Source organism: Girardinichthys multiradiatus, chromosome 12, assembly GCF_021462225.1.
Source record: "Girardinichthys multiradiatus isolate DD_20200921_A chromosome 12, DD_fGirMul_XY1, whole genome shotgun sequence".
NCBI lineage: Eukaryota > Metazoa > Chordata > Actinopteri > Cyprinodontiformes > Goodeidae > Girardinichthys > Girardinichthys multiradiatus.
The window spans coordinates 45926752-45952655 of NC_061805.1; the positions used below are offsets into that span (position 1 = coordinate 45926752).

Sequence of the window (25904 nt, forward strand, 5' to 3'; positions counted from 1 at the left end):
GTGTGTTTGCTGATGCTATAGATTGGGGCGCCCATGTTCAGTCCTCAGGAGCTACTATCCCACAAGTTTTGGATGCATCCATTTTTCAACACACCTGAATCAAATGGCTGAATTTCCTCATCAGCATTCAGTCACTCAGCTCTGCAGAGGCCTGGTTACGAGCCCTTCATTTTATTCAGATCTGGATGCATCCAAAGGTTGCATGGTAGTTGCTCTTGAGGATTAGACCTGGGCACTTTTGCTATAGATTTTAGCTGTAAAAGTCTGAGTTGCAGAAGACAGCATCCCCAGGCTTGCACAAGCACTGTTAAAGTTAAATTATTTCAGCCAACAAAGCAGGACCAGGGGCCATTGTTGCTCTAGAGGTAGAGTAGTCATCTGAATCTGAACGTTTGGGTTTGATTCCAGCTCTTTTCTGTCACATGTCAATGTCCCTCTTGGCAAGGCACCTATTGTATCCCTGAGCTGCCTTCCAGTCTGCATATTGGTGTGTTAATGTGTACATGTTTCTAAGTGCAATTAGGTGTATGTGGCTTTAGTTTGAAAGTGCTTTGAGTTGTCACTATGACTAGAGAAGCGCTTTATAAATTCAGTCCATTTAGAAGGACCACTTAGAACAGAACCAACTTAATATCCAGTTTCTGGCTGCAGATGCCTCCTGATACAGAGCTGTGCTCTGCTGAAGGTTTCTTCTTGTTAAAAGAAAGTGGTTCCTTTCTACTATCCCCATGTGCTTGCTCAGGATGAGGGATTGCAGCAAAGTCACTAACTTGATGCAATCAGCTGTGCTTCCTTAAATACCTTTTTACCAACTGGCATTACAAACTGAATTTGACAGCACTTTGTTATAACTAGGATTGAGTTGAAATGTCTTTAATTAAATTTAAATCAATCTCTATGGTGAAATTTATTATGTATTTCTGGATATAAATCTGTTTGTCTTGAGTGCCTTGAAATGACATTTGCTGTGTATTGGCGATATATAAATGAACTAAAGTGAACTTAACTGAATTGATCTCTTTATCTGTATCAGAGGCAATCCACTCACAGAAACACTCATTAGAAGCTTACAGGGTTTTCCTTCATTTTGTTTGCAGCAGGACTTTACAAAAGCTTAAAACTGTGGCTGTTGCTTCCTGAGCTGTTAGGTGACCGCAGTGTTACATGTGACGGCTCATGAGCTACACTTCTGCTTCTATTGTTGAAGATTTGGAGTTTGATTCCTCTTAAACATTTTGGGATGCTGTTTGGAAGCATCACTGAAGCCGACACTGACTAAAAAACATGAATAATTCATAAAGCAACAAATTATAAATGGAGCACTGAAGTAAAATATGGATGGAGACATGAATCCTGATTTAGCTTTACTGATGTAGACTAAGGATCTGACGATGAGCTGAAAAGACCACGGGGTATGAACGTGGAGCTAATGTAGGAAACTGATGTAGGAAACGGTGCACCAGCAACAGGGATAACTGCAGTTTGAGGGGATTGTCAAGCAAAGCAGAGCTTTACAAGAAGTGGACTGAGGCTGGAATCTAGAGCATCAAGAGCCACTGGGCACAGATGAAACCTATCCTGAACCAGAGACAATGCCATGAGCATCTTACCTCACAACATTTAAGACTAGAATATTACATCAGACCAATTAAAACATTTTTAATACAGAAATGTGGGCTTAAACGTATGTTTAACACCTGCTTAAAGGTTGTTATTTTCAAAAGGTACTTTGAATCTGACAAACGAGCCTCATTGGAACACATATTCTAATTTATTAAATATGACTGTGTTCTGGGAGGAGTTAAGGCATAGTAGGATAATGTCACCAAGCACCTTTAAATCAAACTAAAAACTGAGGCAGTTGTAACCTTTATTCGTCTGGAATGTCTCAATCTACCGACTCTTGTTTCACACAGTGAAACGTTTCTCAGGCTGACGTTGTGGGTAAACCAGACAGGAAAAAGAAGAATCAAGAGCATAGAAACTTAAGGAAATGTAATATTCAAGACAGGAAATTGCCTCATCAAGTGCAAAGCATTGACTTTGCACCACAGAGGTCAACTTTAACGGCTGATCTGTAGATAGAAACATGAGCATTGCAGTGTTAGAGTTTATGAAAGAGGTTTTAAATGGGATTCTTACTCGATAGGTGACAAAAATATTAAAGTCAGAATGTAATTTTCTTCCACTTTTATATTGAGAACACACTGATCAGAAGTTAGAAAACATTCTTCTTTATTTAGAAAATAACCAAATACCATGCAGCTAGTAAGCTTGTAGTAAGCCTTTTTGGTAGTTGTCTTTACAGCTCGTTGCAAAAGTATTCATACTGCTTAAACTTTCCTACATTTTGTCATTTTACAACCACAAAGCCCAGTTGGAATTTAATGTTGTAGACCAGAAGTGTACAAACTTCAAGAGGGGTTGAAGTTTGTACACTTCCTGTGTGTACACTCCAAAGTACTTGAGGGGCCCAGAACTCTGATTTCTTTTACAATTAAAAGTAAATTTAGTTTTACCTGCTATAAACTAAACTTACATTAAAAAATAAAAAGGGATTTACTCAAATGCATTATTAAAATGAAGGCATATAGTTTTCTTAATTTTTTTGGTTGATTTCTTTTTTTTTCTAGGGTGGAGATTCAGCTTTTATGCAGAACAACAACCCTAAACATTCAGCCAGAGCTACAATGGAATGGTTTAGATTGTGTGTTAGAATGGCACAGTCAAAGTCCATACCTTAGTCAAATTAAAAATCTGTGACAAAATTTGAAAATTGTTGTTCACAGATGTTCTGTGACCAATCTGATTGAGTTTGAGCTACTTTGCAAAGTAAAAAGGCTAAAGATTTGGTGGTTCTGGAAAGTATCGACACAAGGCTGCCAAATACAAATACACACCAATGTTACAAGATATGGTAAACGTTCAAGGAGTATGAGAACTTATGCAACACACAGTATCTGTTGTCTCTCCACATGCTGTATTTTACGTATATAAACTGCAACAAGTGTAAAATGATGTCATTGTCTGTGTCATCCAGGTGATCCCTCAGATCTCCTCCCTGTCCTGGTTCACCACCGTCGTGCCTCTCATCCTCGTGCTTACAGTCACCGCTGCTAAGGATGCAACTGACGATATAGTAAGCAGATTTTAAAATATTGGAATGCTTCCTGTCTTGTTCAGTAAAAACAGGATTTAGAGTGAGATTAATTTAGTAATCAGGACTTTATCTGCAGTAATGCAGGCACTGCTCCAGCCTGTTCTGGTGACGAAGAAGCTAACCCAAAAGTGGAGGATCTCAATTTACCACTCCTCTTTGTTTGAGGCTTCCTTTTTGATCATATGGACCATGATTGTAGGAGCAAGATCACAATGCTAGAAGATGATATGAGCTTTCTCTGAAGGGTGGCCAGACTCTGCCTTACAGAGAAGGTGAAAAGTTATGTTGTCTTGGGAGCTTATGTTATGATCCTTATGTGTGTGGGTGTGGGTTTTCATTTGTGTTTGTGTTTTCATCATTTCCTTGTTGTTTATGTTCTTTAGGTCTTGCCTCATTCAGTTAATTTCCCTGTGTTCTTTATTGTTTGTAAGGTTTTTCCACGCTAGTTTCCATGCTAGTTCATTCCTTCATTTTTTTGTTCTGTTCTCTGTGCATTTGGATTTATTTCTCTTGGTTCAGTGTTGGTCTTCTCCCTTTGGTTTTAGGTTTGCTTAGGTCTTTGTTCGGCACGTTCTGTGTTAACAAATCTCCCTCCCTCAGTCTTTCTGCTGTCCTTTTGCTTCAGCTCTGACACATAATCCCCTGACTAACTCATCTGCCCTCCGTGCCATTCTCTACACTTCCCTCAGTATTTAAGCTTAATGTTTTGCTAGATTCTTCAGTTGGCCGGTTTCACTGCCTGTTATTCTGCCCATGTTCCATTTCCTGTTCTCCTTGTGCCTGGCTTTTACGTTTTTATCTCTGTTATTGTTCTCCAATCTCACAATCTATGACAGCTTACAGCTTGTACAGGTTTCTACATCACTGGGGGCCCTTTGATGTGGTTTGGGCACCTACCCTTAAAGGTTCCCCTAGGATGTCCTACTTGGAAGAGATAATTGAGATCTCTCCAGGTGTTGGTGGGTCCACATGGTGGTTACTTCAACCCAACCAAGCCCCAGGCACCAAGACTTGACATCAGCAGTGGACCAGTGAGCTCTCTCTACCTGTCCAAATCTGATTTATGTGGTTTACGCCTTTAAGGTCTTTTAATTACTTTTAGTCTGATCCCAGATTGCCATGCAAGTTCCACAGAAGAACTTGACAAGATAGCACCTAGAATCATTGGAGTATATACCTTTGATGTTGAGGATTTCTCTTTGGCGGTTTTCTAGGAACAGCCCCCCTTTGGAAAAAGACCCAGTGGCGAATCCAGAACTTACTTGAAGCAATGTACATCTCTTCTAAGCCTCAGGATCCCCCATAAGTAGCTAAAGAGTGTCGCTGGACAGAGGGATGTCTGGGTTTCCCTCCTGAAACTATTTCTGCAACCCATTCTTGGATAGGCGATGGGCGAACGGAGAGAACTGGTGGTATCTGTTGCTCGTTGTTGAAATGTTCTGTGATGCAGTAAGATGACCAGTATTGCTGGCGAGACATATTTCACTGATTATCTGCTGTTTGCGTAAGTGCCGCCTACGTCAGACCTTCCAAGTAGCTCTGAGTAGGATGTTTCTCCATGTATTCGGTTAGTCATGTGAAAACTAAGAAGACAAGAAATCAGAGGACATTTCATTCCGATATGACTTGAGTGACCTTGATAGTCTGAATCTAAATATAAACCTCACTGCATATTAAAACAGCTTATGTCAGATGCCGGAAGCTCATCCTGCCATTTAGCACCATTTATTCTGACATTAGGCATAGTGGTGATGTTCTTTGACCATCACAGCTTTAAATTTAATTTAACCAGTTTATTTTATCTCTTTAAACCAGATTTTATGCTCATTTTCTCCCTGAAAAGTATACGTTTTTTAAAGTGTTTTAAATTAAGATTCTTTGTCATGAGATTTTGCCTCATCTTTGTGTAGATGTTACATAGGTCTGGGTTTTAGTTCCCCTCATTTACTTCTTGAATTGTGTCATCAGGAAATTTTAAGTTGATTGAGAAAGAGTATAAGTTCCCTTTGTTTGAGGGTTAACACCTCTAAAACCTCTGAACTGCACACAAGTTCATTAGAAAGACAGAGAACAATGAAGGACAATTTAGTTTTCCTTTAAGGTGCATGAGAATAGGGGTGTGTGTGAAGGAGATGTAGGAAATAGCTGATGAACATTACCTCAAGCGACAGAAACAGGAGGCTTTTTATTCGGCAATCCTGAATAGTCATCCTCATCTGCTGCTTTAGTGAAGTCATGAGGTCCACGGTTTGTTCTGAGCACACCAGGTTCTCAAGATACTGACCATGTATGGAGAGGGGTGTGAGCTAAACGAACACTGAAGGAACTATTACATGCGTTGGGAAACCTTTACAAGCCTCATCTGACTGAAATCACTTTGAAAGAATGGATTATGTGAAATGTTTTAGATAGATTTCTATTTTGATAGATCTCCCCAACCTTTAGGACAATGAGACATTGCTCACCTCTTTTTGTTGTCACAGTCAACCAGATATTATCTCAAAGACAATGTGTACCAACACTCTGAGGAAAGAAGGTCATCATTAAACACCTGTGGCTTTCTTTGGTCTGAATATTTTTTTTACGTTGTACTAAACCTCAGTTATTTTAGGCCCATCCATCCATCCATTTTCTTCCGCTTATTCGGGGTCGGGTCGCAGGGGCAGCTGCCTAAGCAGAGAGACCCAGACTTCCCTCTCCCTGGGCCTCTATTTTAGGCCCACATTTTTAAAATGAGAGAGATGGTGTTTGTTTCTTTTTATTTCACTAGAAGTCAAAATGAGCTCATGAAATGAGACTGATCTTATCAAACTTCCTCCTTATCTACCATCCATAGATGCACCAGTCATGCTTTTACGTGTCTATTCCAAGTTCCTGTTTTCTGTAACTTTGATACAATAAAGTGCATCAAAGAACTTATCGTTTTGTTGGAGTAGCATTTTTTTGGTTTTGATCCATTTATTTAACAGCAAAAAATAATAATAATAATCAGATTTTTTTAGTTTTTGAACTACCGATCAAAGGAAAATCTGGCCATTTTTATTAGTGGGAATTCTACTGGTGCATCACTACCAGTCTTGTGCAAAACTCTTGGATCATACTGCTATTTGTTATATTTTCTTTCCAAGCATTAGAATTTCCTTGCATTTTTTTAAAGGGGTCTTGATCAGTATCATTCCAGACTTTTTTAAAGCCTTTCAGATTTTTTCTTTGGACATTGGTTGCTTTTTCAACAAATTTTTAGTAAAGTAACTATCTTCCTCTTCTTTTTAAACACTAAGCATTCCTTATGTCCAGCTTTTCAACTCATTGATTGACAATCAGAAAGTTGTGGGTTCGATTCCCGTTTCCTTCTGCCACTTGTCAATGTGCCCCTTGGCAAGGCACTAAGCACGAAGTTGCCTGTCGATCTGTGTATTGGTGTTATGAATGTGTGCATATTTGCGAGTACAATAGTGCGTACAATGTAAAGTGCTTGGAGTGGTTGGTAAGAATAGAAAACTAGACTAGAAAAGCGCTTTTATAAATCGAGATTGCTGCAGTTGGAAACAAAATATGAAAAATGTAAATTATTCTATAAATGAAAATGCCCTTTGCTGAAGTGGTCAAAACTGGATGACTTGATTTGACTTGACTGCTGTTTTAAAATGCTGTGTTGACAGAGTTGTTAGGGAATTGGAAACCAGTTAAAATGGTTTCCTTCAAGCCAGACCTTTCCTCACACTGGGTTTTATAGAAATCCCTTAACAATGACTTTCTCTTAACAGAAAATCCAAATATCCTTAATGCAGGTCAGAAAAGGTCAATATTAACTTTACCTCAATGTGTACATAGGTTATTTAACTGAAATATTTAAGAATAAGGTTTTATGAGCTTCAAATATTATCTTATACAATGACTTAATTTAATTTAGAGATTAGTGTGACTGTTAAGGCGGATAAACTCACTAAAATATATATTTAAAAAAAAACAAAGATAAGGCCGCCTCAGTTGGCGTCTCTCTGTCTTGATTAGGATCTGAAACCAGACACAAAGAGACAGTCAATAAAGATCTCCTCGTTGCTTGAAATCATCTGTGGTTTTTAAATAGGAAGAAGGGGTTCGTCAGCAGGTTATTTACAGTAATATATCTGCTTCCAGATGCTATAAAAACTGCTATTGCAGCCTGTTAGGCGGTGATAGGAGGGTTTGTCTTATCAGAAACTGATTCAATAAAGAAACTGAATTTCCTGTAACCTCTCCTGACTCTCTGCTGTTGTTTCTTGTTCTTCTCTCTTCTAGAATCGCCACAGGAGCGACAATCGAGTAAACAACCGAAAAGTTCAAGTACTCATTGATAGAAAGTACGTTTTTTTTATATTTCAACACATTTTTTTCAACTGGTGTGTGTGTGGTAACGTCTTTATTCACAATTTCAAGACGCTCTATGCTTGTTCTTTGTCCAAGTTATTCATAGGTGACATATGCATCAGAGGAACCTTTTAAATTTTTCATGAGGAGGTTTAAAAATAAAACCTCAAAGTAATCAAATGAATTTGTTTTGGCTGTAAATGTGAAAATAAGTTGAGTCAACTCACACATTTGAGTTAGCAGACATCAGGTCAACAGGAAACATAACATGTGCCAGTCATTGTCCCGTTGCTGCTTCCTGGGCAGAACGAAACCCAGCACAGAATAAAAAAATAAAGGGATCTAAGCTACCTTCACCCTGCATAAAGACTGACCCACGATGTAAAAAAAATCTGCCATATCACAGAAAGTCTCTACAGGGTCTGAATGAGGTCTTCTGGGGTTCTGAGGCGTTTTAAGACCCAAGCGTGTCCTCCATTATGCATGATAACACCTGACAGCTCCTCACAGGTTCTGAGCATTCAGTAAAAGTCCTCTCGGCAAAGTTGTAGTGGTTTGTTATTTTAGTGGACGGGTACCAGGGTCCTGGGAGGAGCGTGGGGGAACACGGTGTCAGCATATCCAAGACATGGATGCTGGAAGCAACAACAACGATCAGTGGAGGATAATTTAGACCATTAACTCTCTTACTTCATGTTTAGGCTACGTGACAGCCATGTTCTACATAATCCTCTGAAGCAAAACTGCATCCTAATGTGATTCGTGAATCACACCAGAGTCTGGAGTGTGAAAACCTTTTGTGGGCTGCAAAAGACTTGAGTCTGGGATGGGACAGTGACCCTAAACATGCATGCATGGCCCATTGGGCCCCCACTTTACTGCCCTGCCCAGCCGTGATCTGGTCCCACAAGATATTCACGTAGGCTGGACCCGACTGTGCTGAGAGGCTGTGAAGGATCTCTTTCTTTCTCCTTCTCTGGTGGTCTCGCTGTCTAAAGACAGACAGAGGCGCAAACAAAACGTTTGTGCCTCTTGAAACTGACAGCATCCACAAAAACATGCGCAGCTTGATTTACTTACATGTGCAATGAGATCGGAAGCGCAAAATAACCCCCCCCTCTAGTTAACACGTTTGCCTCATCGAATATGCAACAAAGGACGTTTTTAGCGCAAAGTTGTCAAATCCTGGGAAGAGTGGATGCCAATGTGTTTACTACAGGGTTATTCTCACACTAAAACTGCAAGTAACTGTCTTCATATTTAGTCTGTCATGAATGTGTGTCCCAAAGGCAGCTGCAATTTACAACAGGTAAACCGATGGCAGGTCGCTATGTGGAGGAAATGCAGGCAGAGGAAAAGAATAACAATGATCTTCTCTGTCCTTGTAAACGTCTTTGAAATAATAGAAGAATAAAATAATCAGGAATTGTGGCCGCCTGTCATGGTCATTGTTTCGTTTTCTGAATGCAATGCCAGTCAGAAACGTCTGGCACAGAATCTCTCCAATTTTAATGAATGGAGAAGTTTTATTTGACTTTTTCTTTTATTAAAGACAATATTTGTTCATAATAAACATGAAGGAAAAACGGTTGTTTTGTCAGCAGAAGTTCTGCAAAAACTGTTCACCAACATAACGACAAAACAAAAGACATTCTTTTAAATACATTTTTACTTTAGTTTGATAAGAAAATCTGACAAATCAGATTTACATAGATGATGAAAACACACCCGTTTTTCATTATTCTACCGGTTCGTGTATCAATGTAGGCCTAATGATTGTTCTTATAAAATTATTGTTGGGATGATCTGTGATATAATAGTCTATAACATGAACATACAATATTATTTGACATTTCCAGGGCTATATTTGATCTCAGCTCAGTGATGTGCAGTGAGGTCCATGACTGGTGAAGCCCTGAATCTTCTGTGGTCGGATGTACAAATGTATATGAACCCAACACAGATACTGATATTTAATTGTTTTTACCTCAATTAAAACATGTACTTGTTTTATAAAAGCTTTCAATGATGCTTTAAATAATCCTATACTGTTCAACAATACAACAGCAAGAAAAACAAAAGATATTTTAATATAAGGTCAAATTTGATTACTAAAATTATTTGTTATATTGGCAGAAGTTCTGCTGATCCTGTGGCTCCTGAATCAGGTGCAGGAGGAACAGTGACCCGTTCCAGGGGCTGCGGGATCAGTGGAACCAGAAGAAAACCACAGACTGCACTCTGCCTTCATCTTTAACACACTAGCAATAGTCTTCAAAGGCGAAGCCTTTATGAAATACAACGGGGTTCTATTTCGTTACATATTGTAACCCCGGATAGGCACAGCTGTTTAAGGTCTTGGCTTCACTGGTCCCTAAAGGCTGAAGAAAACCGCTATTTGGGAACTGTTTGTATCAACATCATTTACACTCAGTTAGACCGGGCTGAGCCCCACTCAGTAGGTAGCAGGAGGAATAAACATAGTGGTCAAAATACATAAACAGAGACTGTAAATGGCAACTTTTAAAGAGGGAACAGGAGGAAGGTGGGTTTCTGGGTTAAAGCCCACACTGTAAGTAGGTACCAACATCCCCCTGTGACAAATGTGAGTACGAGGCAACTCAACCACCAACAGATTTCCTTGTAACATATGCTACTTTGTGTTGACCTAACACATAAAATCCCAGTACAGAACACTAAAGTTTGTAGTTGTGATTTGAGAAATTGTTGAGAAGTTTAAAGGGTGTGAATATTTTGTGCTGGTGTTTTGTCATGATCTGTTAGAGTTTGAGTTTAGTTTGATAATTTTGGTTTCTTTGTAAATCTTGTGTTTCAGTGTATTTCTGTGTTTTTGGCTTTCAGTGTTAGTCTCTTACATCAGTGACTCAGTTTCATGGTCTCAAACAGCTGTTTCTCATTGGTTCTTTTACCCACCTGTGGAGTATGCAGCAGTCAATCTCCCCAGAATAAATACTCCCTGGTTTAGTTACTCTGAGTCAGATCCTCTGTTGTCCACAGCCTGCTGTTTCCGGTCCATTTTCTTAATTAAAATCATCTTTACTCACCACGTTCCTGCTGTCCTGTCTCTGCATTCAGGTCCTCATCATAACCAAATCATGCCGTGTTTAGCATCTCAGAAGGTTAACATGTTTAAAAGCTTCCCTACATATTTGAGATTGGGTTATCTTTTTTGCAGAAATCTATTATTCATATATTTTGCATACGGAAGTTCTAAAGTCTGAAAGGTCAGGAAAGCTGTTAAAATTTATCAAGAGTTTTTATTTGTGCAAAAAAGAAATTTTGAAACCATTCGTGGAGGACTTTACCTTCTTGTTAGCATCGCCCTTGTCCTCAGTGACAGTGGAGGAAAGAAAAGGGCCCAGGTTATGAAAAGTGAATTTACACAGAAATATGTAAGCATGCACGTTTGTGTGTGTTGTTCCTCCTGAGCTGGCAGCTGTTGTTGCTTAGTTCAGGGCTTTATAGAAAGACACTGTAGGATTGTAGGAGGAGAGGTTTACTTCCTGTTGACATGTTGTCGCCTGTTCCGTAAAATACAAGGAAAGCTAGATTTGGCTGCTTATTCTCAACACAGCTTCAATCCAAACTTTTATCTATGCTTAGCTAATGTTTTTGCTGTTTTATTTTCAAGCTGGAAACCAGCCTCTGCTGTTTCATATTGTTTATCTTAGAAAAAGTTGAAAAAGAAGAATGTACATCTAAAACATAAGGATGGATTCACTGGAAAACTAAAATAATGGACGTATTTATGTCTGATTAAATTCTGAGCAATTATAAAACAGCAACTTGAGGTTAGTAGCATAACTGATTAGCAGAGGGAAGTTTGGTTTTTAGGGTGTTGGTTTAAACATCTGTGAAGATGACTCATAAAACAAAAATGGAGCATTAAAAAGAAAAACCATAGAAGTTCTCCCCTCTTAATCTAAGAAATCTATGAAATGAAAATATTTTCCATTTTTGTTCTGCCAGGTTTTATCACCCTACCTACAGCGGAGAAATTGTGTCTGTTTGGACAGACACGATTTTTCCGCTGTAGGACTGAAGTTACAGAACCATCTCCTCCTTAACTTTAATCCCCGCTAGACTGATAAACCTTCCTCCTATTTTCTCCATCCAAGTTCTAAAAATGTTCTGTTTTGTTGGCAGACGGACAAACAGTATCATACAGGAAACTGGCAGGAACGTGCAGTGGAGGAAAGTGGCTTGTATTAGTGAGACCTTTTCAGTGTGGACTTGTTTATGGTCCCTCAGACAGTTTGTTTCCTGACACAAAAAAAGAAAACCACCAGCTTTGCCCTGACAGTAACCTCCAGTCATGAACAGACGCTTTCCAAACCTAAATTTAACTTTAAGGATTTGTTCTCAGGCTGCGGAGTGAGAAATGGATGGACATCCAGGTAGGAGACATCATCAAGCTAGAAAACAACCAGTTTGTAACTGTGAGTAAACTTTTTATTTCACTTTTACATTTATCTTTCTTTCTTTGACCATAAATTCTGATTACCTGCCTTCACTTTATTGTCTTTTTCCACAAAAAAGCTTCTTCATTTCCTTTTTTACGTCTATTAATTTTAGTTTGAGGTATTTTTTGCGTGTCTTTTTATGTCCAGATTACCACTACAATTCATTTGTTTGTATGGGAAGAAACTTGTGCCATCAGAAACTGAATTTGAATTTCTCAGATTGAATCTGTATTTGTGTAATATGAAATTAAATGCATTGATTTGAAACAGAATTTATTGGTTTGAAACTGAATTTATTGGTGTGAAACTGAATTTATTGGTTTGAAACTGAATTTATTGGTTTGAAACTGAATTAATTTGCATTGAAAATGTATTTTGTTGTTTTGAAAATTCAGTTTGCCTACTTTCACTTTCAGTTCTAAAATTCAGTTTTTTGTGTCACACATCCGGGTCCTTGAGGATAGCCTTAGATTAATCAAACACAGATTCATCAATTTACGTTTCACATCAGATTAAACTTCCTTTACGGCATGTTGAGCTGCTGCAGTGCAGTATACATGAGCTTAGCGGATGTCCATCGCCAAGTCAAATGACCATCTATAAGAAATCATGTAAACAAATGATGGTCAAACAGCAACACTTATGCTACCTGTAGCTATTAGCTAAACATGCCAGATTAGCATGGTGCGGCCGGTGTTACGTCGGTCTGCGTTTCCGCTGCCTTTACCTCACCGTAACTTATGTTGCCTAGCAACAGTGATAGCGTGAAGCACAGAGCTGTGAAGCCAAACAAATGGAGCCCTAATGGCTTATTTTCTTGTTTTATAATCTTGTTCATTATGCAGGAGCATGAAAACAACGTGCCGGGAGTCAGCTGTTCTCTCGGGGTTCATCGCACCTTAACCCCCCGGTCAGCTGAGCCCGGTGTCAGGGCAGCAGAACCGGACGTATCCGAACACGTCGTAGCACGTGTGGAATTAAGTGAAATCTTGATAAACCGAGCAGATATTTCAGGTTTACACAGCTGCATTCTAGTCTAAAAACAAGTTCATTTTGTTTCACAGAAAGCGCAATACATCCAACTTTGTTCTGTTCGAGCTACCGCACCCTGTTGGCGGTCAGATGCCTCGGAGCTCCTCCGGTACTTGGTCCCCAGAAGCGATCACACACTCTATGTAAAGACTCTTAAATGAATGACTCTCAAACAGTTTCTAACTTTTAGCTCCTTTAATCTAAATTAAGGCAGAGGAATGATTACAGAGATCAGCACTGAGGCTCTCGTCTCGAGCGGTCGCAGCCTCGATAGACGGTCACATACAGTTTTTAGATCTGGTACTCCAATGCAATGGATGTGCTCTCCCTCAGTGATTATCAGTAGACTATGTGTCACCATTGTGGTGTCTATCTGGTAGGTTGTGTAGTAGCGGGTGTCCATCCTTAATCTGTGTGCTGTGGCTTTCTAATCAAACTAGTTATACCAGTTGCTCCACTATCAACCCCAGTGCCCCAGCTTCAGGTCATTTATGACAATCCTTGGGCCATTTATCCTTGTACTGTATGTTTATGAGCATTCTTATCCTATTGTAACAAAAGGGAAACATTAGAACTTATATTTTATTTCACTATAGTATAAATGGGAAAAACAGCTATGAGCGTATTAATAAAGATTATTTGAGCATATTAATAAAGATTATTCCTAACAGTTCACAGCTTTTCCCTCTCCTCCAGGCTTTGCTACTTCCGTTAGCATAATCTACTTTTACCCGCAATCAATCATGGGATAGGGTGGCCCACGAAGGATACACCAGACCCATCCTTAATATCTGGGGAAAAGAAGGACGCATTTGTCGGCCCTATTTGGAGGAGCCTGCGGAGCTGTAGACTTCATTGCCTCACAATGACGTAATCGGCCAACAAATGCATTTGGACACAGCAATAGTGAATGACATCCGTGAATCGGTGAATCTGTGTTTGATTAATCCGTGGCTTCAAGGACCCGGATGTGTGACACAAAAAACAGAATTTTAGAACTGAAATTGAATTTTAGAACTGAAAGTAAAAGTAGTGAAACTGAATTTTCAGTTCAACAAAATACATTTTCAGAGCAAATGAATTCAGTTTCAAACCATTAAATTCAGTTTCAATTAAGTGAAATTAATTGTCAAACCAATGCATTTAATTTCAAATTACACAAATACAGATTCGGTCTGAGAAATTCAAATTCAGTTTCTGATGGCACAAGTTTCTTTCTTCCCATATGTTTGTCAAACTCCATTCCTATTGGTAGATGATTGTAAAATTAACTATGCATAGAGATTTGTTTTACACCCTTTTAAGTTTTGAAAGCCAGAAACTGTCCTCAACAATTACATTTTGAACTAGTATTTAACCAAAACATTAGTGCCACAAATCAGATATGTTGAATGTTTCCTCATAGGGGTTGGCGTACCTCAGGGTTCTGTATTGGGTCCTCTGCATTTTGCTTTGTTTATTAATGACTTTGCTTATGTTTGCTCTCCTAATTCAGCAAAAGTAAGATGATTTTATTATCATACACCTGAAACCAGATATTTATATTCACTGTATAAAAAAAACCTAAAAAATAATTTCCTCACTGTCTGACATTAGGTCAGACTAAACCTCTCCTGTTTTATGTTAGTTAGGATTGCTATAATGATATGCATTTACTAAATGCGGCTGTCTTAAATGTTTTCCACGTGAATAATTCACTGTAGAAAAGTTGACTTCTCTTCTTTTGAAAAATATTCTGTAATTTCCCCTGATTTGTGGGCTGCAACAATTTCTTATCTACACTATTTGCGGATGTCTTTCCATCTTTGCAATCCAATGCTTTAAGTGGCAGCAACTGGGTGCTACTGTTGGTCTTAAATCATATAGAAGCAGCAAGGATGGACTTCATTTGTCCCCATGGCTTTATATTGATGTATTGATGTTCTTGTCACTTGTTAAACGGTATTTAGGTGTAACAATTGATTCCCAACTCCATTTTAAAATACTATTTAAACAGATAAAGCGTTGGATAAAGTAAAACGGGAAATTTTGGATTTAAATTGAGCTGTTTAAGTACCGAGGACTCAAGGATGTACATGAATGCCATGATTCATTCTTATATGATTTTCTGTTTAATCACACAGATATAAACGAGCTTTAAGCACATTTAATGAAAAGTTGGACACCAAACATAAACAAATCTGAAGATGTTTCAATTGTTTGTAAGATTTTGCACTGTTTTAATTTCAGGCTGACCTCTTGCTGCTCTCCAGCAGCGAACCCCTAAACCTTGTGTACATAGAGACGGCAGAATTGGATGGGTTAGTTGACGTTTCGGTGTAAAACACAACTTGTCAGAGTGTTAATTGTAAATCATTCACTAATAGGTTCTCAGAATGTTAATCACTGATCTTATTTTGCCCTCTGCTTTCTGTATCTTTTGCTTTTGTTTGTTCTCTCCTCTGCTTTCCCTTAGAGAGACTAACCTGAAGGTCAAGCAGGCCCTGCCAGTAACAGGAGACCTGGGAGATGATATCGAACAACTGGCAGACTTTAATGGTAATACTGGTTCACGACAGCCAAAAAAGCACAAATAAAAAGCACACAGTCCTTCTCAGAGACATGAAGATTTTTCTGCTACAGTTAATAAATCAGAGGACAGGGACAACAAACAGACTTATTGAAATAGAAGATAGAAAGGGACAAAAAGGGCTGGAAATATTTTTTTGGATCAAATAAATTCCCATTCTTAACACTTTCATGTCTCCACTGAAGGTGAGGTTCGCTGTGAACCCCCCAACAACCGCCTCGACCGATTCATGGGAACGCTAACATACGCGGGTCAGAAATATCCGCTGGACAATGAGAAGATCCTGCTGCGAGGCTGCACGCTGAGGAACACCGAGTGGTGCTTCGGGCTGGTGCTGTTCGGAGGTCAGTGAGATGCTTCGCAGATGTTACTTTAGTTTAAAATACAGAAAGAAAAGGCCATCACATTCGTTCTTTTGTTCTGCAGGTCAAGAGACGAAGCTGATGCAGAACTGTGGGAAGAGCACCTTCAAGAGGACCAGTATAGATCGTCTGATGAATGTTCTTGTTCTCTGTGTGAGTATTTATCATTTTTATCCTTTACAAAGATCCTCACAAAGTTGTTCTTTAGATAGGATCCTTAAATAACTAAACTTAATTGTTAGTTTTATTTCATTTGCAAATAAATTTGGTAGTTACTGATAAAATGTATTTATCCATCATGGAATAATTGTACAGCAAACAACTTAAATGGAAAACAAAATTATTTGCTTTGCTTGTTTACTTTTTTTTTTATAGATTTTCTGTAATCCACTCAGATTAAAATACATCATATTACCATTTATCTTCTTACTATCTGGCCTTAAATCAGACTAAACTTGTTCTGTTTTAGTTCAGTTAGGGTTACCAAAATGTTTCCTGTTAGCTAAATGCTAGAATAATGAGAGATACGTTTCTTAGAGACTTGTTTGCTTATTTTATTTCACTTTTTTGTCACTATTTTAAATTTTGGAAAGTCAAGTTGATGATGTCATGGGTTTGTAAACTTCTGATAGGTCAGTTCACCACATTTGAGAAAACAATTGAGGCACACCTGTGAACAAACACACCTCCTCTTTCTGTGACATCATGGAAAAATCTGGCAAGATATCAGGAAGAGAACTGTGAACCTCCACAAGTCTGGTTCATCCTTGGGTACAATTTTCAGATCCCTGATGTTGCCACATTTATCTGCTCAAACAATTATCATCCAAGTATAGACAGCAGGGGATTGTCCGGCCATCATACAGTTTAGAAAGGAGACGAGTTCTGTGTCCCCGAGCTAGGCCTGTCTTGGTGTCAAATGTGCATATGCTGGCTGAAGCTGGTAAGAGAGTCTCCTTATTCACAGTGAAACGAGTCCTGTACTGACATGGGCTGAAAGGCCACTCAGTGAGGAAGAAGTCATTACTCCGAAAGCAACAGAAAATGTCAGATTTGTGGGGAGAGCTGATGCAGTGTATGCAAGCAAGGTGGCCAACAAACCTGACCCAGTTACTGCAGTTCTGTCAGGAGAAATGGGCCAAAATTTCAGCAAACTATTGTGAGAAGCTTATGGACAGATACCTGAAACATTCGAGTCACCTATGCGATTCCAACAAATACTAAGGAATTGTATGTGAAAATTCACCTGAAACTGTAGAATTTGATGCAAAGTTTCTTAACTTTACATCAAATACTGGTCGCCTGCAGCTTTTAGTTTCTCTATGCAACCATAGAAATGATTTGTGAGTCAACAGTCACTGGGTTGAACAGTAATTAGAACAATGTGAAAGTCCAAGAAGCTCAGTGAAGATCTAAGGAGCAATATAGGTTAATACAAGTTAGCGAAGTCTTTTGGAGACATTTCTAAACATGCAGTACAAATTAATTTGCATGTGTCACCACAGTTTTTAGAAGAAGATCCAAACTGTCACCTTTTAGATGAACGGAAGTTGAGTTTCAAGAACAACCCAGAAACCATCAAGCCTTAAATCTATCATGAACCGGAAGCTTCTGAAACCTACAAACATTCTATCAGCTCTTAAGCATGGTGGTGGCAGCTTCGTACTGAGGGTCTGTGCATTGCAAAGTGGATAATAATAAAGAAGGACTACCTCCTCTTTATCGACCTCATCAACAATCCTCAGGTAGATGGCGGTTACACCTGGGTGTTCCAACAAGACAATCATCTCAAACACACATCTGAGCTGGTTTTAAATGGATAAACAAGCTAATATTTATGGAAGCAAATCGTTACCATATTTCAAATGAAAAAGCATTTTCAGAAATGCTATTTCATTTTAAGAATGTGGCTGCATTGTTTGACTCATAAATGAAATTAGTAATCAATCATCCTATTTGCATTTTAATTTTCTTCTTCAAGACTGCTCATTCTTTCACTTAATTAAAATGAAAAAGAAAAAGACATTTGAGATTTATTTTTCAAAATGTACCCCAGCAAATAGATACCAAAATTCAATTTGAAATGTAAAATTTGAAAATGAAAAAGCATTTTCAGAAATGCTTTTTCATTTTAAGAATGTGGCTGCATTATTTGACCCATAAATAAAATTAGTAATCAATCATCCTATTTGCATTTGCATTTTCTTCTTCACGACTGCACATTTTATGCCATAATCAAAAAGAAAACAAAGCAGACATTGCTTTTTCGTTTTCGTGGTCTGCCCGCAAAGTACTGCCCAGAACTCGAAAACGAAAAAGCATTCCGAGCAGCGGGCGCTGCAGAGTGACGTCAGCAGCCGCTCTTCCTCAGCTCCCTGCTGACCGAGCTACCCATCTTGTTCGGTAGGGGGCGCTGTGCACATCTGCATTGCATTACATTGCAAACGTGCTGAGAAATTGATTGAATTGCAGCAGGGCCGAGCTCAATTTGTGGCAGTGGCAGGCAGAACTGGTAGTTCCGGTGGCAGGCTGTGGCATCCTCATGGCAGCCTTATGGCCTGGGACATCCAGCATGTTTTTAAGCATTTATTTATAATTATCTGTGAGTGACAATTCAGAATAGTTGCACGTGCTCTATAATAAACTGGCTGTTTGTGCAATAAATCTTCGTCATCCTTTCAACACGTCACACAAACACATAGTGCTATTTATTTTCCATGTCAAGTAAATACAATCACCTTATGTTATGGGTCTAAAGCTGTTTATTAAATAATAATCAATAATGAAATCATTATTTAAAGGTAACAGGCTATAACAACAATGACAACCCATTTGCCGATAATCAGCATTAGCTTCCACAAAAACAGCGGCAACCGCATTGGCAAGCTTTTACGGTCGGTCCGGCACATTCTGGCATCCTCTCGGAATCCCCTACCAGCCTGCCACCGGAACTACCAGTTCTGCCTGCCACTGCCACAAATTGAGCTCGGTCCTGCTGCAATTCAATCAATTTCTCGGCACGTTTGCAATGTAATGCAATGCAGACGTGCACAGCGCCCCCTACCGAACAAGATGGGTAGCTCGGTCAGCAGGGAGCTGAGGAAGAGCGGCTGCTGACGTCACTCTGCTGCGCCCGCTGCTCGGAATGCTTTTTCGCTTTCGAGTTCTGGGCAGTACTTTGCGGGCGGACCATGAAAACAAAAAAGCAATGTCTGCTTTGTTTTCTTTTTGATTATGCCATAAAATGTGCAGTCGTAAAGAAGAAAATGCAAATGCAAATAGGATGATAGATTACTAATTTTATTTATGGGTTTAATAATGCAGCCACATTCTTAAAATGAAAAAGCATTTCTGGAAATGCTTTTTCATTTGAAATATGTTAACGATTTGCTTCCATAAATATTAACCTTCTGGAATTGTGTTCTTAAAGCAGCGACATCAACCTTGTTGAAAATATGCAGATTGGAAAGAACGAGCTGAGATCCAAATGTTTTCTTGTACCTTTTCAGGAAATATTTTTATTTCAAAGGAAATAAAAACTTTTTCTTCTAGTTTTTCATTTCAGTATGTGGCAATTTGATGGCTTTAAATAACTAAACATGGCTCTTTCATAAAACTCCCCCACATGTGTGCCATAATACTTTGATCAATTCACTGACTCACTAATCAATTCAAAGGTAATTGTTTCAGGATAGAAAAAAGATCTTCTTTAACATTCCACGTTACTGGATGAGGAGTTATGCAGCTAAAATATTGTTGCAGTAAAAGTAAAGGAAGGAGACAAACCACAGAAAACAAAGTGGCTTTTTTGTGCTTTTCCTCTAGATTTTCGGTTTTCTCGTATTCATGTGCTTGATCCTGGCAATCGGAAACTACATTTGGGAGATAAACAACGGCTCAAACTTCACCGTCTTCCTGCCGAGGGAAGATGGCAACAGCGCTGGTTTCTCCGCCTTTCTCACCTTCTGGTCCTACGTCATCATCCTCAACACTGTGGTGCCCATCTCGCTTTATGTTAGGTAACTTTTACTTAATGGACTCTAGCTGATGTGTTGGAGCAGGTGGAGCAAAAAAAAGCCCAATATTGTATCTGCTGCACCCTTTTTCAGTGTGGAGATCATTCGGCTGGGGAACAGCTTCTACATCGACTGGGACAGGAAGATGTATTATTCTCGCAGCGACACACCCGCCGAGGCGCGCACCACCACGCTGAATGAGGAGCTCGGTCAAATCAAGTATGTCTTCAGCGACAAGACGGGAACGCTCACCCAGAACATCATGACCTTCAACAAATGCTCCATCAACGGGAAGTCCTACGGTAAGATCCAACACTTTGTCCTGCTGGTTTTAAACGGACTGTAGTTTAAATTCCAACAAATAAAAAAACAGGTTGTCAGTTGAATCAGCAGACAGGGCTGTGCTTCACTGTTTTTATTCCAATATAAGGACCAACTGTTATAAATGTTCCCATGCTTCGTTTCTCACCTGTATTTTGTTTTTACTTCTTAGTATTTGCTTTTCATTCTTCTAAGCTTTTATCTTCATTTGCCTCTGCAGGAGATGTGTATGACTGCACAGGCCAAAGGCTGGACATTTCTGAGGTAAATTAATAAAATTGAATCCATTTTTGTTCATCTGCATATTATTTTTGTATAAATATGCACAGGTTTCAGATTAAATAAAAAATAGCATCTGTAGGAGCAAAAAAATGATATGAAATTTGTTTAGATTCCTTTTTATATTGTTGTTAATGAAAACTTTAAAGGCTTTTCAACTGGATTTGATTTACGTGTCTTTATCATAGGTTTCAAATTCTCTCTGAATTTAGGTTCTCTCATATAAGATGAACTATTTTCCAAATTCAGTTTAATAAGATGTTCTTATCAGTCTATTCATTTCTGGACCATCCTACCATCCCTGGGGAACAAAACACCAAGATGCTTAAACTCTTCTGCTTGAACGAGAGACTCATTCTGAAATTGCAGAGAGCTTTCCATCTTTTTCTGACCTGGGAGGAGCTTTATTATCCAGACCTGTGTCCATTTTAATGGAAGAAGGACATTAAGTTGATTTGACTGGACTTTTGTTCATTACGTCTCCTTTTTCAAAGCTTCTTTCTTTTTCAACACCTCCCTCTGCAGTATAAAGACCCAGCAGACTTCTCTTTCAACCCTCTGGCTGACCCCCGGTTCATGTTCTACGACCACTCCCTAGTGGAGGCAGTGAAGCTGGAGAACCCAGAGGTCCACGCCTTCTTCAGACTGCTGGCACTCTGCCACACCGTCATGGCCGAGGAGAAAAAAGAAGGTGGGTAGAGGAAGAAAACATCCATTAAACTTGCAGATGTTTCCTTGTGATACAAGGAATGCCCTCATTTCTCCGCCAGGTGAGCTTTTCTATCAGGCCCAGTCTCCAGATGAAGGAGCGCTGGTGACTGCAGCCAGAAACTTTGGATTCGTCTTCCGCTCTCGTACACCTGACAGCATTTCCGTCGTGGAAATGGGAAATCAGCGCAGCTACGAACTCTTGGCAATCCTTGACTTCAACAACGTCCGCAAGAGGATGTCCGTCATCGGTAAGAATCCCAGATTGTCCCAACATCCACAGATGTCCCGTGTGTTTGTGAGCTGCATCTTCAGGACAGCCACTCTGTTTCTGTTTCCTCTCCTATACAAAATGAAACAAGGATGTGTTCTCATATATGTGTACGTGTTTGTGTAAACAGTACGCAGTCCAGAGGGGAAGCTGTCTCTCTACTGTAAAGGTGCAGACACGATCATCTATGAGAAGCTGCACCAGTCCTGCAGAAAGCTGATGGACGTCACTACGGAGCACCTTAATGTCAGTAATACTGAAGTTTTTTTGACGACTTCATACTTTAAACTCTTCTCAAGCTGTTTTTGTTGGCTGGATGATTTTATTTGACTCCATGACTCTTTGGGAATTACCTTGTTGATGCTAATTTAATAGTTTCTGTCTGTTAGACTATATTGTCTTTGCTTTATTCAGAGATTCAGGTTGAAAATATGAACAAATTGGATCTTGGGGACACACTGATGGTATTAAAGTTCTTAAAGATCAGCCCCTTGCTTTAGTTTAAGCTTTTCCTTAATGTTTCGTAGATCAGCGTTAAAATACTTATAACCTCAGTCACAATATTTTACATCTGCCTTGTGTGTCTATGGTGCATGAAGTAAATAACGCTTTTATACGTCTGATACGGTATCATATGTGAAGAGATCTACTGCAAAGCCAGGCTTTAAGGATCTTTTTTCTGAACATAAACAAACAGTTTGTGGTGTGAACTTTAAAACACCACATATATACTGTACATAGGAACCACTGTTAAGAAATGTATGTAAGTTCTTCACAAATGTTGCAGCAATGACCCGATAATAACTTTACTTAATCTCACGCTGTGCCATGCAGACTCTTTCTGCACTATTGAAGGTTCACTCACCTCCACATGCTGAAAGCTTAAAGACCTACTAATTATTTACCACTCATCCCAAAATGGTCGTCTGATCGAAACAAAAATAAACAATATGGTGACCTCATTTACTTAATCCTCAATCCTTTAAATTTTATAGTCCATGTATATGAGATAGGATTGCATCTCCCATTTGTAAATTTGACAGGACTTTTTTCACAATCGGATTCCCGCAAAACACATTTTAAGACATTGCAAGATAAGGAATCATGTGAATAATAGATCAAGACTACTTTAAAATGTCATGTGACAGCCTGACCCCTTGCAAGACAATAATGTTATTTTTAATAAGCTGTAAGAAGATATTTCTTCTTTTCTCTTGGGAATGTCAATAATCTTTTTCAATGTGTGACTTAGGGATAGTTCCACCACTTTAGTTCCGTTTATACATTGCACATATATCACTAAGATAGTCAACTAAACTCAAGGAGTAGTTATTAACACCTTCCATATCCAGGAAAGAGATCCTTAGCTGTCTAATCATTCCCAGATGTCTAACAGTCATTAGGGTTTAATCTTAAAAGGCAGGTACGAGCTGTGAACCCAAAAATATTTGTTTTATCCCAAAACTCCTCTTCTTCCCTCCAGTCCAGAATATGTAACAGTGTTATATCAGATTCTCTGCTGTCATTCATATTTTCATAACTATCTTTAGTCATCATGCATGTCTTTCTGTTGTATTTTTGGTCTGGTATTGGCTCCATTTGAGTCCACATGAGTAAAGATTATTTAAAAGAACACAAAGCAGAAATACTGGATGTTCTGAAGATATTACATAGATTTCTTGCCAGTATTTAATAAAACGTTGATCTTAATATTCATATCCTGCACTTAAAAATGTTGTGCTCTAAAAGCAGAAACAATTCACCTGGGTGCTGTGGGCCTTATGATATTGCTGATATTAGTTAAAGAGCTTTTATTGGTGAGTCAATTTTGCTAAAAAGGTAACCATCTCAGTTTTAACAAAAATATTGAAAAATAGCAGCTTTTTGCTGATAGAAGACCTTTAAGATGAGGTTTTTCTTTTTGTTTATTTGGATTTTAACAAATGAATTAAGTAATAAAACGTTATTTAACTTGAATCTCGCACTGCAGTTGCACTAAGGAGATTATATGTAGGATTTGGTTTCATTTTTAAAATTTATTTTTGTCAAGAAAACTCGTGAATAAACCGAAACCAGTGGTACTTTTTCACTTTTCAGTTTTATATGACATTCAGATGTAATAATTTACCTTCATACTGAGTGCACAAATCTCACCAACATGCAACTTGCTATTAAAAATAATCATGACTTCCATGTAGATTTCAGACTTTAACAGCTGGTTTTATTTATTGCATCTCATTCTGCATTTTGAGGAGGAATAGAGAAAGCGTGACTGATGTCATTAGGTTTAGGAGAAGAAGTGAGCTCCATTGTTTGGATTCTCTATACGCTCTCCTTCTCCTCTCAGTTCCTTCGATATCTGCTTGCTTAGATCATGTTTATAATGCAACAAAAAAAAAACGCTCAAAACCAGAACAATCTGCTTGTCTTCTCTCATCGTGAATTTTATAGCCTGAAACCTAGTAATTTACAGAACAAGGCACATGAGTTTTACTTTGTTTATATGTTGAGATGCTATCAGTGGATGTGTTTGTTGCGGAGACACGTGTGTTTTTACAGCGTGTGCATGCTGATTCGCAGGAATTTGCAGGGGAGGGACTGCGGACGCTCGCTCTTGCCTACAAAGATTTGGACGAGGAGTACTTCAGCCAGTGGAAACAGCGCCACCATGAGGCGAGCACCACACTGGAAGACAAGGAGAGCAAACTGGACGAGCTGTATGAGGAGATAGAGAAGGACCTTCTGGTAGGAAGTTAAAGATAAAAGCAGGAAGCTAACAGAGATCTCTTTCCTTGATTTAACGCATGTGTTTGTTTGCAGCTGCTGGGAGCAACAGCCATCGAAGACAAGTTACAGGATGGAGTACCTCAGACCATTGAGCAGCTGGCCAAAGCTGACATCAAAATCTGGGTTCTAACTGGTGACAAGCAAGGTATTTAATGGATATTGGGTCTCATACTTACTTTTTTAAATGAGAGATCTTAGTGAAAAGCAGCCAGTGTGTAAAGAATTACTGAAAAGCCCATAATAAAGTGTAGAGACCTATTGCTCTATGGTCCCTTCATTCTCTACATTTACATGGTCCTGAGTCCTGATGCAGCCTTGTTTGTTGCAACTTTTGTTTGCGTTATAGAAACAGCAGAAAACATCGGCTACTCGTGCAACTTGCTGCGGGAAGAGATGAACGAAGTCTTCATAATCTCGGGCCACTCACCTGAGGATGTGAGACAAGAACTGAGGTCAGAGAAACATTTCTAAACCCCTTTAAAGGTACGTCGTTTTTTTTGTCAATTTTTAAATATCTAATTCAATCATCTGTGGTTGTGTATTCGGAGCAGAAATGCGCAGAACTCCATGAAACCAAACGGAGCAGTGAATTCTCTGCTTTTACTTGAGGATATGGGTAAACATGTGAATCTGATCAAAGATGAGATGGCTGATGGAGAGTATGGTCTTGTTATCAACGGACACAGTCTGGTACGTTCAGCTCCCTGCTCACACAGAGCATTATGGCTGTCCAATGTGTCTTTTGTAATATCAATGAACACCTTACAACATCCCTGAAAGACTTTTTGAATGAATGACACTGGAGATTTCTGGATCAGAACAGTGGAAATGTCCTAAAGTGTTGCTTAACTCCTGTTTTCGCCAACATTTGTGTCCATCAGGCATACGCCTTGGAGAGCAGCATGGAGCTGGAGTTCCTCAGGACGGCGTGTTTGTGCAAGGCAGTGATCTGCTGCAGGGTGACGCCCCTGCAGAAGGCCCAAGTGGTGGAGCTGGTCAAGAAGTACAAGAAGGCGGTCACACTGGCTATAGGTGATGGAGCCAATGATGTCAGCATGATCAAAGGTACAAGAAAATCATTGACCACCCTATTTAAGGTTGTGGTTTTAGTCAGTTCAGTAAGCAGAAATAGCTTTCTACATCATGTTGGCATTTTTTCCCGCAATAAAAACAGAAATTAGTTTGTTTTATGGGAAACATGAGCTACACCTGTGTTTGTAAAGCGCCGTGAATTAAGGTTCAGTTTGTAGATGTTAAAATTAAAATGTCTTTTGTCTCCTTTTGGTTTTAGTTTTCTAATACATGATGTTTTGCTGGATATAACTTTTGTTTTCAAAGTTTTACAATGAATAGACAACCATATTGAAGCATACAGAGTGGAATAAAAAAGAAAACCATACGTTTGTCAGGAGTTTGTGCAGACCAAAATATAAAAACTCAGTTTCTGTCCTTTAGGTTGACAAAAAATATGAACTATAGTATTAATCTGCCTTCTGTATAAACACATTTCAGTTTACAGCCATGTCTGTGCTACTCGTTTTTTTTTTTGTTTCTGCCACCTACTG

The 25904-nt window shown here is 39.0% G+C and overlaps 1 protein-coding gene across 4 annotated transcripts in view; it reads left to right on the forward strand.

Moving 5' to 3' along the window:
- LOC124878185 (phospholipid-transporting ATPase ID-like) overlaps positions 1-25904 on the forward strand; it is a 73213-nt gene that overhangs the window by 35271 nt on the left and 12038 nt on the right. For all 4 annotated transcript variants that reach the window (XM_047382015.1, XM_047382017.1, XM_047382014.1 and 1 more), the window contains 18 exons: positions 3041-3139; positions 7442-7503; positions 11898-11970; positions 15256-15326; positions 15482-15564; positions 15781-15939; positions 16022-16110; positions 19783-19976; positions 20067-20275; positions 20515-20558; positions 21099-21264; positions 21344-21532; positions 21683-21798; positions 24133-24297; positions 24373-24484; positions 24686-24791; positions 24891-25029; positions 25221-25404. In XM_047382015.1, the coding sequence (XP_047237971.1) occupies positions 3041-3139; positions 7442-7503; positions 11898-11970; positions 15256-15326; positions 15482-15564; positions 15781-15939; positions 16022-16110; positions 19783-19976; positions 20067-20275; positions 20515-20558; positions 21099-21264; positions 21344-21532; positions 21683-21798; positions 24133-24297; positions 24373-24484; positions 24686-24791; positions 24891-25029; positions 25221-25404 (2260 nt within the window). The remainder of the gene's footprint in view (positions 1-3040; positions 3140-7441; positions 7504-11897; positions 11971-15255; positions 15327-15481; positions 15565-15780; positions 15940-16021; positions 16111-19782; positions 19977-20066; positions 20276-20514; positions 20559-21098; positions 21265-21343; positions 21533-21682; positions 21799-24132; positions 24298-24372; positions 24485-24685; positions 24792-24890; positions 25030-25220; positions 25405-25904) is intronic.